The sequence below is a fragment of the Paramisgurnus dabryanus genome, chromosome 10 (genome assembly GCF_030506205.2).
Source record: "Paramisgurnus dabryanus chromosome 10, PD_genome_1.1, whole genome shotgun sequence".
In the NCBI taxonomy this organism is placed as follows: Eukaryota; Metazoa; Chordata; class Actinopteri; order Cypriniformes; family Cobitidae; genus Paramisgurnus; species Paramisgurnus dabryanus.
In genome coordinates, this window is record NC_133346.1 from 22,271,179 (window position 1) to 22,287,769 (window position 16,591).

The window sequence follows — 16,591 nt, forward strand, 5'->3', positions numbered from 1 at the left end:
AAAGTCGCACTGTGGCAGTGGTGGTGACGTGATGGGTCAAATGTCACATTGTTGTTGCGTATGTGTAATGGTAATTTAAACAAACAAATATTGCACATATTTTCATCCGCAATACCACCTGCCCACAAGGAGTTCATTATCCGCCGGCATGCCTGCCCGTGAATTTTAGGAATGTCACAATGACCCGTGGCCGGACTCTGATCCCTATTTCCTACTCCCTACACTACTTCTCAAACCTCTTAAATCATATTTCTATCTTTGATCATGTGGTCACAAATGGAAATCACTTAGTTGTGGTTCGCAAAAGGACTTCTGTAGTGTTTCTTCATAAAGGATTCAAGTGTTTACAAGCAGCTTTCTGTGTCATTCAAAACCACAAAAATGCTGTTTGTAATTTGTCCATAAATATCCAGACTTATTACATGTCTCTCTGGAATACTAGACTGTCATTGGTCAATCATGCATTCAAGTGGCCCTATTTCTTAATAACCACCACATAATAAGTGCTACTGCATGACTCATCTGAGCTCCTAACTATCTTTTGAGCAATAAAATAAAATATTTTACAATATTTGATGACCAATTTATTTTTGCGGCAATAAGCTATTAGAACGTTGATTAATCTGTACGGTAACACCGATGTTCATATAGAGTTTAATGGAAGTAATTTAATCAGACCACGAGGTGTTTTAAAATGAGATATGACCGAGACTAAACAGTTCAAATTGATTTAGGGCGTCCTATAGTTTTAGTGCCCTTGTGAAGGGATTTTATAGGAACATTACATTCATTAGAATCAGAAGACATGCTACATATCTCTATGCATTTTTACCTGTTTGTATTCTCCAATGATAGATCCGTTCTTCTTGATCTCAGACTCGGATTTGTCCAGTTCTCTCCGACACATCTCCTTCAGCTGAGAAAACATGAACATTTTAACATAGGTTGAGCTTCTTTCATCTACATCACTACAGCCCAATATCTAACCCAAGTGTCCCCTCTGGAAAACATCAATCTAGTCCAAGGACAACTGTGTCCACAGGCTGTATAGGCTCTTTAATCCAAAACCTGTCTCAGAGAAACCTCAGTAATCGACTGAAACACACAAGTCCACCACAATACCAGCTTGTCCTTGCCCGGGGACTATAGATTAATACAGAATAGTCTATTATGAGATACATCACCTGACACACTCGACTCACACACAATGATAAAGACATTTTGAAAAAGCATTTATAAACATAAAAAGCATTTCAAGCAGTTAAACTTGTTAAATATATGATGGAAACAAATTTTTATAAATAAATACTTGTGTATTTTTGTAATACATCTATGTCTATGACTAAAAGATAAGTAGTTGTGTCCAAACTGCTAGTGTCTGTGGGAATCGTGAGGTGGAGGTGCCCGACCTGCGCAGACTCTTCCTCCAACCGTCTCTTCTCATCCTCAGAGTCCACGAGTTTCTGTTTGGTGATTAAAAGCTCTTTGTTGAGAGCGTCAGCTTTCTCTTCCGCCTAAAGATAAAGGTTTTTAATGTTTAATGTTCACAGCAACACGTGTGGTGTTATTGACCATAAGATAAAAACCTGATAACAAAATAAACTTACATTGTCCAAATCTTTCCTCAGCGCGATCTTACTGCTGACCAGCTCGTGCGCCAGGTCGTCATTTTCCTGTTCCAGACGCATGTTAGCTTCCTGTAACCGCCGGTTCTCTCTCTATAGAGCAGATACAGAGGATGTGTAAATGTGTGTGTGTGTCTTGTGACAGTCTATAATGGTTAACAGGAACCTTTGAGAAGAGACCTGATAAAAAATTGACCAGCTATGTGTCAAAAAGCAATTAACACATTAACTAGACTTTAATTTCCCATGCTAGCATGCACCTGTCTTTTACAAGATAGACAGTTTGTGTATTGGGCGCGAGCGTGAATGATACACATGATTGAATTGACATAATTCAACATATCTGCAGCTGGTGTAATAAATGCAGTAAACAGCCAAGGAAAACTCTACATAGGCAGCACAACACATAACAGATGACGGATACAGATTAATTCGATTATGTTGCTACAGTATAGCATGAAAACACATGGCACACAGAAATATTGTCTAAAACAATATTTTCACTTATGCTAAACGTTTTCAGCCCATAATATTTAGATAAATAAGCACTAATCTGGGTGATGTTACTTATCACATCTAATATTCATTTTTTGTCCAACCCCAAAAAGCAGTAATATTTTCAATATGCATCAGTTAACCAGATGTAGTTTGCATTTGTATTACACTAATCAACAGCACATAAGCTTTATTATTTTTTAAACAACGTTCAGAAGATGCTAACAGGATCACCGCTCCTTCACTTCAGTTTTCTAGAGGACTTCACATATTTGTCCTGTAGATTTTTCCAGCGTTGACGGCAATACACTTCATCTTTTCCCAGATTCTGGCTTATTTGTTTCCAAGAATTTGCAGCTCATAATATATCTTTACATTCTCTTAACTCTTTCCCCGCCATTGACGGGTTAAAGGAACGGTGAATCAAATACTCAATTTTAACTTGATAATTTGTTATATAATAGGTCATCATACTTAAATGAACATCCTGCAAGTTTCAGAACTGAAAACGTCCGTGCTACTGAAATATAACAGTTTTTGGCACCAAGCCAGTATAATGACCGAGTGAGGAATTTGGAGAAATAATCCAAATACAACAACCACTTTTGTAGCCCCGCCCACAGCTTCGCGTGACACACGTGTGTCTCAACAATCAGTAAACATGTCTTTGCCAAATGTAACCAAAATGACTTTTAAATAAAAAAAATTCTGAGAGACTTTTATTTTGACGCAGTGATCTGTTATAATAGAGTTACCATGGAAACTGAGTTTTCGGTTGTAGAAGAACACAGACGCTGGATAACGGAGTCTCAGGACATAACATTAGGAATGCGTGGATAAAGTTTGCTTTTGAAGAAGTTCCAGCTGGCGTGGGGGGTGTTTGTTTACTTTGCGTACCGCGGATTCATTTGTAAAGAAGTCGATGCTGGATTTGCAGAGAGACTGTGATTAAAAGCACCACTAATATTGGATATGACAAAAATGACACAGCAGTATAATACACAGTAAGTAAGACATTTTACTTTATTTAAGTTACTATTGCTTTGTTAGAAGAGATCGCTTGATATGTCCTGTTGTAACATCCGTGGTCTAAACACGTATGTTTAACTGTTTTAATTTACTAAAAACATTAAACGATTAATAACACTTAACAATACGACTGTAATATAACGGTAGAAATACACAAAGTTAGTGATAAGGAAGGACTTACCAGCCGCAATTTAGATTATGATGCCCGCTTACTGTGCTGTATACGGTAATTTAGGCAAGTTGCGTTTGAAAGGTCAAACACTCAACAAAGCTTTTTTATCGTATAACGTTTTATCGTGGTATGTAACGTTACGTGTATATAAGAGCAACCTCAAAAGCACAATAGAAATATACAAAGTTATTCATAATTATTTATTAGCCGCAGTTTAGATTCTGATGCGCGCTTACTGTGTTGTTTACGGTAATTTAGTCACGTCGAGTTTAAAGTTTTGTTTCTACTTTACTATACGTATTGTCATTTATGTGTATCATATTTAGCACCCAGAATCTTTTGTGGCTCAAACATATTTGTGTTCGGCTGCTATTTTTACACATTAATGTTTTTAAAACATTTCCCCACATGTAATGACGGGGAATGAAGCTATCCAATCATAGCAGTGGGTGTTTACGTCCAGGTCTTCAATGCGGCCCGCCCCTTCAAACGAACCATTTCTCCAGAGAGCCACTAATCCATGTTACAAAATAGCCTATTACTATATTGCTTTTGATGTTGTTGAATGTAAAAACCACACGAACATCACAAGCAGACCTCAGACAACAGTAAAAAACAATAAAATCGACAAATTCACCGCCCCTTTAACTTGTCAATTAAGAGAAAACGCTTCCGCAACTTGTACAACTTACGTCTCAAGCAGTGTTGGGGAAAGTTACTCTTAAAGTAGTACACCTTGGGCTTTAGCGCTACAATGTGCTAACAAACACATTTAGAAAAGCTTTTGGGTAAAATTAACCACACAGTCAGTGGTCATGGGCGGGGCTTTATCAGTGTGACATCACATTAACAAGAGAGTCAAAACAATATGTCTAATGAGAATGCTTTGGTTTAATCGGGATTAATTCAGAATGAAAGGGTGGATTTTTTTTACATTGTAGGGTGGTTGTGTTCACACTCATTTATGTCTAAACACCTTGTAAAGGTAGATTTTGCATAATAGGCTCCCTTTAAGAGATTATGTAGTTATCAGTGTTTTTTTTTTATCAGAAGACCACCAAGTATCTGCAGATATATAGATCAGATATGCTTTCATAGACACTGCTAAAAACTTATTGTTATACTACTTTAAAGATCCCTACAGTTGCACTCATAGGTTTACATGCCAAAGCATAATTGCCAGTCTCTTTAATTCCTCATGAACTGGGCTCAGGCTGAGTGACGAGCGGTTGTTATCAGGAATCCAACTGGCCATCATTTCATCATCTGTCTGAGCCCAGCAGCGACCTCTTCTCGGATATCTGCTCATTATAAGCACACATCGCATATGCTAATACCTCGACGTACAGAATGGAAATGGATGGAAATGATTTGAAGTTCAAAAGCAGTTCTCACTCGAGGGAGACGAGATCTTAGCCTAGATTAGATGCAGACGCCCAAATGCACGCATACGCAAATGGATTATGTAAATATTCACACGCACACAGTCGTGAAGGCAGATGTGGCGATCCTTGCAGAAATGAGTTTGTGCTCACACGCAGAAGAGGGATGGATTTACCTCGTATCTGTCGATCGGCGCCTCCTGCTGTTCCTGCTGCTCTCGAATAGTGTGATATTCCTTCTCATACTTCTTTAACTTCTTCTGACTGATCTATTACGTACAAAAACAAAAACACACAAACACCTTTGAAATTTTTACTCAAACGTATACAACACACAACGGCAAGAGGGCGGTTTAAAGGTGCAATGTGGGATTTTTGAAAGATCTCTTGTCAGAAAAGGCTGAGATACCATGTAACATTGAATTGGTATGCTTAACATGGTACAAAACTAACCATTAATTCGTTTCCAAGGATTTGTGTTCACGCAGTTTATCAACTGGTAGCATAATACAACCCCGTTTTCATTGAATGACCCAGTTTCTATAAGACTGAGTGTGTTTTGTGTAAGTAGCACCGGCTATTTCTCAGCAAAACATTTGCAGGTACATGCAGGTTTGTAAATGAAGTCTATTTAGCACAGAGCCTTGTCGGATCGGCACAGAAACGGCACTGTTCCAGATTTAATCTGTATTGCTTTCACAGATGGAACCTTGTCCAGGTGAAATGAGATCCACATAAAAGCTCTCAATGTCAAGTTCATCAGTCAGGGTGTTTTTAGCAACACCTTGGGGATCAATTAGTTTAGGGTGTAGGGAAATAAGCGTGTGTGGAGAAAGTATAACTTACAGCCAGGGAAGTTGCGAAAGGCGTAAACACTGACATTAGGACGCACTGAAAACATCATCTGCATCATAAACAGCTTGACATAGCAACCCTGTCTCAACCAATGGTGTGGGTTTGAGGCCAACCAATGTCATTTACAAACATGCATTACTTTTGAATTTGTGCGATGGGTAACGTAGAAATTACAAAATGCACCTTTAAATTACAGTCATGTTACTCTTTGAAAAAGTAACTCAATACATTACAATTACAATTGAAATAAAGGCGCCACACTTTTTAAAAACCTTTTAAGGCTTTATAAACTATAATAACTAGCTTAAGGTAGCGACAAGATTTTGGACTCACACGATTCATGCGAGTCACTGATTGAACTACTATTGGCGACCATTAGCGCTATATAAATGTAATGAATTATTATTATTTTATTTTTTTAACCTCAACATTTATGTTATAATGTGGAAAAGCTATTTCGATCAACTCTGCTCTTAACTAAGGGTGTGTCGTTTAAACAGGAAGGGGCTGTGCTAAAGTTACAGCACTGAAAAAGCACAAAACTCATTCAAAGCCAGCAAGTGAAAGTGAGCTTTCAGCGTTGTGATTTCATTGCGTGCATGAGGGGAAGGGAAAAATAAAGATTTCTTTGTATGTGAAGGAAAAGTATGCACGATACTCAGCCATGTTTTGACAGGAATTACAAGCTAAAATGTCAACACTACACATATACTGACACACTGGTGTTTATTTTGCTTTTATTAGCTATTTATCTCAATCAGTATTACGTGAAACCATAATAACAGACCACCATAAAACACTTGAAAATAGACAGTGGCAGTTTTCACAAATCTTTTTAATTTGGTGACTCCTAAATTCCTTAATTAAACCATAAACACGATTAGATTTTTAACCTGCAAATTCAGTAAATCTAACAACAAGCGCTCAAAACAATAAACACGTACCTGCTAAACACATATTTTTTGTTTGGATTTAAGAACAAGTTCTGCATAATTTGGTATTTTCTATAGTTTGGTGTATTTATCTGTTTGCTTTGTTAAATGTATCCACCCCTATCCAACAAAGACACGTGTACAGCATCAGACAACTAAATATTAAATATTAGAAGAATCTAAATGCAGACAATTTCCATTTTGAAAAATTATGGATCATCAGTGTCCTCTGCTGGTCACATGGTATATTACACCAACACACTTTAAGATATTCCCTAGGCTCTTTCTTTATTAGCTAGTTGGAATTCTTGATGTTCATTTATACACGAATGCTTAACGAGAGGTTGTTAAAGGGAACAATAACTTCCCGATCCTGTTCCTGGAGGCACACTAAAAATGCACGTTTTGGATGTCTCCCATATTTTACCCCATTATTTCCCATCTCTGTCTTCTGATGAGTGAATTCAGTTGTGTTTATATAGAAAATGTTAGAAAACAGGAGGAGGATGCCCCCCCCCAATTATTCTAATAAACTTCTGTTTATGTCTTATGTAAAAATTTTAAACATATTTTAAACATGGTCAATTACTGCATATATATAAAAATGTAAAAAAATTACAGTTTAATTTTGTCAAAAATTTGCCATTCATTTTAAAAGTGTGGTTATTAAAATAGCAGAATTAAATAAACTATTACTAAATAGTAGCTGTGAAGTATGCAGATGTGGACGTGTGTCAAAATCCTTTGGGGTAAGTTGTGTCAACGGCTCAATAATAGTAATAATGGTGATTCATGTAGATTCTCTCTACAATTCAAATTAATTGAGTTTACATTATAAATCACTTGAATATCTTAATTTCAATATCCAAATGTGATATGCTGAATGGGTCCCATAAAAACAAACACTCACAAAATACATAAGTACAAAAAGCATACGTTTTTAAACTGATGAATACATCAAATGTAAATGTTATATTTTCCCATGTTTAGCAAATAAATATATTATTTAACTTTTCTGGTTCAACTGGTTACCTTCATACTACAAGCCAGCTCCATGAGTTTCTTGGCGTTTTCCTCTGAGCGATAGCGTTTGGGCACAGGCACTCGAAAAAACTTCAGCGCACCCTCAAAGTCCGTCTGTAACAGGTCATCTTTTGACGTCTGTGGAGATAAAGAGCTTTTAGGAAAGTTGGATTACTACTGACGACAAGAGAAGCAGTCCTGAGTTAACGATGGCCTTTTAAGCTATAAAAACGATTAACTTGAGCTTTCATACCTTTAGTAATGCAAGAGCCACGTTGAAGATTACGCTGATGCCCTGAAATTGTGAAGAAAAAAAAAACAATATTGTGAAAAAAAATTGCGCCATAATATATGACTGCGACATCTCAATGTAGATTTTTTTTTTTACTTTTTTTTACTTTTTTCACTGGCTCTTCTTGACATTTTAATCCAATTGAAGGTTGTTCAATTTTATTTAAAGCTTCAAAAAGCTCATACATCAATCATAAACGTTCTCATAATCCAAATGAATCCAGTAGTTCACTAAGGGGCGTTTTCCCGGACAGGGTTTATCCTAGTCCCAGACTAAAGTGCATGTTTGAGCTACCTACATTTAAAAACATCTTGCCCTGACATGTTAACCTATATTAGTGCCATTGTTATGTCTCAAAATGTACACCAATAATGTTTTTTGTAAAACATGTTTGTTAAAACTACTTAATTGTCCTAAAATAACTAAGGCCTAGTCATGGACTAACCTAAACCCTGTCTGGGAAACTGCCACTAAATGAAAAATCATTAATATTTCAAAGTTCTAAAACAATAAACATTGGTTTAAAAGTAACGGTCATCCGTACATTCATGAGCATCGAATTCATAAGCATGACCTTTGACCTCTTGCACAACATAATCATTAAACTTTAAATGACATAAGTCTGTTAAAACCATAGACTGCAAAATCTATGGACGTCGCCCATAGATTCGTGAAGTGCTTTTTTTAAGCCAATAGTTGGCTGCTGTCGCATCACTCGCGTATAACCAAAAATGGGCAAAAAGATGGGATGTAGGAAGAACTGAGGTGTCTGGTTGCTGAAACCACGCCCGCCTAGCTCGACAGTAGTGACACTTTTATCAAAGCATATTAATTTTTACTATCAGAGCTCCAAAGATACTTCATAAGATAATTGTATAATTTGTCCCCACCAGTAGACAATGCAAACGTGATGTATGTGCTAAAGTAGGTAAGAATGAAGTATTACCTCACACAGTAGTAGGTCTATGATATGAAAAACCATGTAGAGGGGGAACTTGGCGGTGAAGAGCGTGAGGAACCACTGCGAGGCGTACATATGCGCTTCCAAACCAAGATTCAAAAAGTGTGCGTACAGGTCTGGAATGTATTCCTATAATAAAAATGTATCAATATCAATAAAAGAGCCAACAATTTGTAACCAAATTCATTTACATTACATCTATGCATCAGACAGACACTTTTTACCAAAGCAAAATATAGTGCTTTTAAGCTAAACATTTTATCAGTATGTGTGATCCTGGGTGACCTTTGCGATGCTTGCGCAATGATCTACCAATTACAAGAACACAGCTGAATGCTATAATACACATTTAATTTCTAAAAAAAAACTTTTGAATAATAAAGCACCACAGACCTGCATGAGTCTCTCCAGCTGAAAGAACTTGCAGTGCAGATCTTCAAAGTTCTGTTTGAAGAGATCCCTGAGACCATATTCAAACATGATCTTCACCAGCACACTGAACGCCTGCTCCTCTGGCATCTACACACAAACATTACATCATAAGTACATTTACACAAACCATATAATAGAAAAACCATGCATCATAATCATACCGGCAATATTTAAACAACCAGAAAGTGAGAAGCTTGTGATGGCATGGAAATAACCACTAGATGGCACTGCCTCTCTTCAGGTACACAGCGTACATTAGTAGGTACTGTAATGCTATAGGTTCAAACTGTCTAAACTGTTTAACACTCACGTGTAATAGCAGCACAGCGGCAAGGAAAGACTGTCCCTGACAGTAACCAATTTCTTCATCATAAACAGAATATGCCTGCAGTGAAGAAAGCATTCAATGTTACTGTGGAATTATGGGTAATAGGCAAGCAGTTACATAAATAAATAAACAACATTGTTTTAAAAAATAAACATGACTGTTACGGGTACATCTAAAATTAAAGGAACAGTATGTAAGAAATGTATATCAATTAATCATAAAATAGCCCCGATATGTCACTAGACATTAAGAAATCATTTTCATTTCAAATACTTATATCACTCACAACAGTGGTCTGGCCAGGATATTGTCATTTAAAAAGTGGAGTTGCAGCCCTCAACTGATGTTTATGTTATCATGTTGTGTATTGGCCACCAGTTGTGTGATTGCAGTACCAGTTTTAGCCACAAGTTTTGTGATTGCAATACCAGTTTTGGCCACAATCCTACATACTGTTCCTTTAAGTTTTCAAAAATATAAAACTACACTGTAAAAAAATCTGTAGAAATTATAGTATTATTAAATGAACATGAAACATTTTCAGTCTTTATCTTCTACAGTAAGCTACTGGCCACCAGCTGCATAATTTTAGCTATTTTTTTACAATGTAGAAATTAAACATGTATGCAATACCTTTGCATTAATGCATTAGGGCAGATGTTTTAATTTTCGTGACTTAAGGCAGAAGTATGGTTCACTTCTTACGTGTGCACGTGCCACAATTGTCTTCAACAGAAGAGTGCGCATGTACTTTACGTGCACCACCAGATTTTTTTAAAAAACTGCATATATTGTTTTGTGAAGGTCGCACGTGCACTTACAGGATAATGTAGTTTGTAGCCCAGGAGATGCATTGCATTTTGTCAAACATCTGTGTACAAAAATAAACTACACTTTGCAAGGCTGTGCATTCGACCATACACATGAAAAAACAGGCTATACTTCGTGCTTAACAGTGCATTTAAAGAGATAGTTCACCGAAAAATTTAAATTCTGTCATCACACAGTTGACGGTACCCACTGACTTCCATAATATTTGTTGGGTACTGTCAACTGTGTGCTTCCCATCATTTATCACAATAGAGACAGAGCGCCGCGCGTCATAACCTGAAAACCACGCCCACCGGGGGGGGAAACAATCCAACCGTCTCCATTGACTTTGTATTGCGAGAGGCTGCCTCCTTGTCATTTCTGGCTTATAACAAAAAACAGAATAATGCCTAAAAACTGCTGTGTGACAGTATGTACAGCTAACAAGCCAAAGATCCCAGAAATAAGTTTTTATAAGCTATCGAGCCGTAAAACCCAGCTTTTGAGGAGAAAAAGTCCCTAGAGGACGCAGTTCTACTAATATGAGTACTCTGAAAAGTTGCCTGTTTCCATTTTTGTGTCTTTAAACGCTCGTTTTTGGGGTCGACAGCTTATAAAAACTTATTTACAGATTCAAATTAAAAACAGAATAATACATAAAAGCTGCTGTGTGACAAGGTGTACAGCTAAAAAGCCAAAAAACCCAGAAATAAGTTTTTTTTAAGCTGTCGACCTCATAAAACGAGCGTTTAAAGAAACAAAAGTGGAAACAGGCAACTTTTCATAGTACTTCTATTAGTAGAACTACGTCCACTAGGGGGAAACGTAGTCGGCGATCCACTTTATTCTCCTTAAAAGCTGGGTTTTACGGCTCGACAGCTTATAAAAACTTATTTCTGGGTTCTTTGGCTTGTTAGCTGTACATATTGTCACACAGCAGCTTTTAGGCATTATTCTGTTTTTTGTTATAAGCCAGAAATGACAAGGAGGTGGCCTCTCACAATACAAAGTCAATGGAGACGGTTGGATTGTTTTCCCCCCGGTGGGCGTGGTTTTCAAATTGGCACATCGGCGCTCTGTCTCTATACTTTTGTTTTCAACAGAATATAGAAACTCAATACAGGTTTTAAACAACATGATGGTAAGTAAATTATGACACATTTTTCAGTATGTGTGTTTTCTGTGAATCAAACCCTTTACTATCAGCTAAAGGTACAAAAGCTGACACTTGGACAGTACATTTAATAAGACACTACACTTTTACAGTATACATAATGGTGCATTTTTGTACATCAGAGGTACATTTTAGCACCTCAAAGATACATTGCTGTACCTAAATTGTAAATATTAGGACTTTTTTAAAGGGTACCGTTTTGTACCTTTATTTTTGACAGCATACTGTATGACATTGTCAGCTGACCTACAGACAACTATGAAACTATTACAAAAGTTTACAAAACTGACAGCCCTAATAAAACTTCACATCCAAGATCATTTGGACGTCTAAATTCAAACTTGCATTGGTATTTGCCATCAAAAACAGTAAAAACTGAGTAAAACAAAAGCATGTCAGGTCTTAAAAAACAAACATTTGAAAGCTATGGCAAAGGGGTCGATTTTCAATGTATAATTACTTATATGTCAGTCTGTTTCTCACACAAAACTTCTGAAAACTGAATATAAAACACAAGTCATTACTTAAATTTGGCCTTTGTACCTTGACAACCCCTGGTTACGGTTTTAGTATGGAAATGAGCAACGAAAAAGCTCTGCTCTGGTTTCCACAAAATAGCCTCTTACAGATTTTAAACAACATAATGGTCAGATCACCTGATGTAAATTTCATTTTGGGTGACCTGTTCTATTTAGATTGACCTACATAGCTCTCAAAACTGTGTTAAAAAGGTTTGCTAAGATTGTGACAAACACAAATTGGCGCTCTTATAAACTTTGTGCTGGATTGAGTTGTGGTGGTTAGAGGCCGGCAACTGAATCACAGCGTGTGGTCGATATAAGAAATCTATAGTTCAGTATGAATGATGGCAGTAAGGGTTTGATGAATTATTAGCAGATCCCTAAAGATGGAAACTCCATCAATCGACTTTCACATTAAACCCAGTGACCCCATTATTTTGGGAAGAAAGTTTGAGAGAAAAGTGTAATTTGGGTCATTAAATGTCCACCATACATTTCCCAGTAAACTGTAAACTTCTTAGGACCTCAAATATATCCTCAAAATGTCCTACTGTGTGATCACAAATGTTATAAAACAAAGCATACGAACAAGAGATAAATATATCTGCATATTTGGCATTAACAGATGTATCAAATCATATATGTATCCGTCTGACTTTTAGTCCAATTCCACCCACCTGCCATACAAACCATATAGATTAGAAAAAAGACTTTATGCATTTAACATTTAATATAATGTCACAGAAATCTATAAAATAATGGTAATCTTATAAAGTGGCAGGTTCTCTTAGAGATGTTAAATATTTATTTGGCACACTAAAGATGACAAAAAACTTGAAGTGCTTCATCTGTGTGGAAAAACAAATACCAGACGGGTCATCTGCTCACCTTACAGATCTTATAGAGCGAATCCTGCCCATCACCTCCTGTGTCTTTAAAGTAGTCGTGCGCAGGAAACGTACGGTTAATGTCACGAGTGATGGCACTGTCTTGTGGAGATTCCTAATAAAAGAGACAGAAAGAGAAATATTATCATGACATACAGCTGATAGCATATCCTGCTTATCTAAAAAAAACAACTCATTGACTTTTAATGAGACATACACTGGCGGAAAAATTTGATGATTGGTAAAAACACGTTTACAAATACTGTACAGTTCCACTATTTGGTACAACATAATGATATCAGCAAAATAAGCTTGACATATATATATATATATATATATATATATATATATATATATATATATATATATATATAATGTCTCACAATACAAAGCCCTTAAAAAAATATGCTCAAACATGTATGGCAATTGACAGACATTCGGGTTAACAAATATATATATGAATTGTGGATCCATGGGCGTTGGATTTCTTGCGTTGCTCGTGGCAGAAGTTGAACATTTCTTGTTTGATTTTTTTTGGGCCATTTTTGCCTTTTTTATTGGATAGTAATTAAGGAGACGACAGGAAAGTATAGGGTGAAGAGAGGGGTATGGGATTGGCAAAGGACCTCGAGCCGGGTTTCGAACTCGGGTCGCCAGAAGTGCGTCTGCACCATCCACTACACCATCGGCTCCGACATTTCTCAACTTTTCAAGTGCCAACGCAGGCATCAGCCAATCAGATAGCCTTTTGCAAATAATCAAGTGCAGACGCTAGCCAATTACATTTGTGCAAGACCGTAGAACAGAGGAACATAAAAATGGAGAAAAGATTAATCATTGTGCTATACAACAATCACTAGTGCAACCAAACCGGCATCCATTGGCTGTCAAAACAAATGCTGCCTTTTTTGTCTTGTGTTGCGGTCCACTGTGATTGGCTGTTGTAACTATGACAATCGCGTAAGGGCCATGCTACAACACGGCCTGCGTTAACACTGACATCTGGTGTGAATGTACAATAATATTAATAACATCAAGACTAGACCAAGAATTTAACACAGACTAAAGTGCTGCTATCAGGACAAATAAGGCATTTTAGACTGCCAACCATTTGGAGGAGATCAAGAGGGCATGCCAAGGAGCAAAACACCCAAATCGCCCCAAGACATTTACTGTGTCCACGGGAACATGCTGTTCACAGAGTCCCAAAGGGCCGTGTGAATAAACTGTGGTGGACATGTATGTGTGTGTAAACAAGTCTGTTTCCAGATGTGTCATGGACACACAGTTTGACCACAAACAGTATATGTAACGTAAGCTAACTGCAAAATAACCATCTTTGGAAGATCAGATACAGCTCAGTTTGTATCGCTTTGCTGAATAAATACCGTCAATCCAAAAAGAATCAATAGGAATTTTGTTTTGTTTTAAGGATTACGTAAGAGGAGTGGTGACTTACAAAAGAGCTGATCGAGAGGCTGATCATTCCAGCGGTCCTTAGTGCTTGATCTACCAACACCTCCCTATCATCTACTTTCCTTCATGGCCACAACACAGATGTTTTCAATCAAAACAATGTTACAAGTTGGCTAAAAATAGTCTTTAAACTAAACACTTGTTGGGTTCCCCATACATCCAGCATATATATTATATATCCCTTTCCTGGACATAAATAATAGGGGTGTAAGAAAACATTGATGCATTGATTTACAGTTCATTTAGACACTCTCCACATCTTCATGTACTGTAAAGTCTGTCTATGCATTCCTGCCAAAGCGCACATTTTTTGTTACTGACATTAATGTTTGTGCAATGCGACAACAAAGTGGAACTCCTCATTCATAGCTGTGTTTTAGAAGTTAAAAATACATCAATTTATTTTGTATTTGAGAAAATAGACATGCAGACGCATCGTAACATTGGGGTTTGAAAATAAAGATGTAATTTTCCTCATCATGAGGGACTATTGTCATCTGCACACCCCGTCTGCGTGCAGCCCAATTTTTGAGACCGCACAGACAGTACACGTACAACAGCGTATGCGTGAGAAAATTTTAAGGCAGGACACTGCACTATAAACAACATACACAATGGCAACAGATAGAGTTTGCACAAACCATTGTCTTCTCTCTTTTATTTTCATTTTCTTCCAAGAACGAAAGCTAAGGAGCTTTTTCTTCACAATAATATTTGATCCCTGTTCTTTGTTTTCTTGTTGTTTGTTCTAAACTTTGCTTGCAATGGTGAATCTGTAACTTTTCTTCATCTGTCCATAATTTTTGAATGTCCTGTTAATGATGTGAATCATAGCTCTGATGGCTTGGTATAGTAATCATTTGAATAAGTAATCATTTGTACTGTGTAAAGTATGTGCCCACCGTGGCCATCCGCCCGTATCCACAGTTCAGTATGCTTTGACCGATGTGCGGCTACTAACCAACAGCAATACATTGCATCATTTAATATGTTTTGTTTAATTCAAATGTTAAGTTTTAGAATTTAAAGTATTAGATTTGTGGGGGGGGGGCAACGAAGGGATGCACCCTACACAAGTGGAGGTACCCATGGAAAAGTTTTAGAAACACTGCCTTAAGTAACTAACTATATAAATAAATAAACAAACATATTTGCAGTTTCAAAAATGAATGTCAAAACTCATTTTAAATTATTTGATTTGAAACTTAACCCTTAAAGGTCCCTTGGGGTCAAAATGACTGCCAACCCACTTTTCTTTAGTTAAAGAAAAATGATTCCCTTCATCTCAGTGGAGTAAGATTTTGTGACTTTTGATATCTGTCAATATTCATATAAAAAACTGGACTCGATTGGGTAATTCTGAAGATGCATACAATTTTTTTACAAAAGAGGCCCCTGGGGGTCAAAATGACCCCAATTAAAAATGAATGGGAAATACAAAAATATCAATTTTTTATTTGTAAAAAAAATCAATGCATCCAGAATAAATCTGAAAATTTCAACACAGAAAGGAAGGCCTGATACTAGAGCACAAATGCAATATAGAAAATATATGCTCATGCTCAGTCTCTCTCTCTCACACACACACACACACACACACACACACACACACACACACACACACACACACACACACACACTCTAAAAACAAACGGTGCTATATAGCACCAAAAGTGGTTCTTTTCTCGTAATCATAGAAGAACCATTTTTAGTGCCATATTGCACCGTTGAAGCACCAGTGAAGCACCTGTGTAGAACCATATAGTGCTATGTAGAACCATATGTGGTGCTTTATGGCCCCTATATGGTTCTACACATGTGCTACACAGGTGCTTCAACGGTGCTATATGGCACTAAAAATGGTTCTTCTATGATTACGAGCAAAGAACCACTTTTGGTGCCATATAGCACCAGCATTTTTTTATAGAATTTGTCAAAAAGCAGTCACAGATGCAGAACAAAGGTGTTAAGTGACGGGCTTTAGTGCTTATATACATAAATTCACATAATGAATCACTAAAGTGTTGAAATAAGCAGTTGACCACATCCAGTGAAATAAAGGGGTCTCTATGGGCCTCTGCTGGTCAAAATGATTTATTTCCTAAACTGTAATTCTTTAATATAAAAACTTCTAACCAGCAGATGGTCAAATTCAACACATAACGTCTAGATCAATATCTAAAAACAATTTAAATGA

At 36.9% G+C, this 16,591-nt stretch overlaps 1 protein-coding gene across 3 annotated transcripts in view; it reads right to left on the minus strand.

Moving 5' to 3' along the window:
- The window catches only part of rabgap1 (RAB GTPase activating protein 1), a 91,781-nt gene that overhangs the window by 10,168 nt on the left and 65,022 nt on the right, over nt 1–16,591 (minus strand). For all 3 annotated transcript variants that reach the window (XM_065290269.1, XM_065290268.1, XM_065290270.2), the window contains 10 exons: nt 12,920–13,033; nt 9,509–9,583; nt 9,160–9,285; nt 8,752–8,895; nt 7,767–7,808; nt 7,523–7,651; nt 4,880–4,972; nt 1,608–1,718; nt 1,410–1,514; nt 833–916 (listed from right to left, as the gene is read on the minus strand). In XM_065290269.1, coding sequence (XP_065146341.1) covers nt 833–916; nt 1,410–1,514; nt 1,608–1,718; nt 4,880–4,972; nt 7,523–7,651; nt 7,767–7,808; nt 8,752–8,895; nt 9,160–9,285; nt 9,509–9,583; nt 12,920–13,033 — 1,023 coding nt within the window. The remainder of the gene's footprint in view (nt 1–832; nt 917–1,409; nt 1,515–1,607; nt 1,719–4,879; nt 4,973–7,522; nt 7,652–7,766; nt 7,809–8,751; nt 8,896–9,159; nt 9,286–9,508; nt 9,584–12,919; nt 13,034–16,591) is intronic.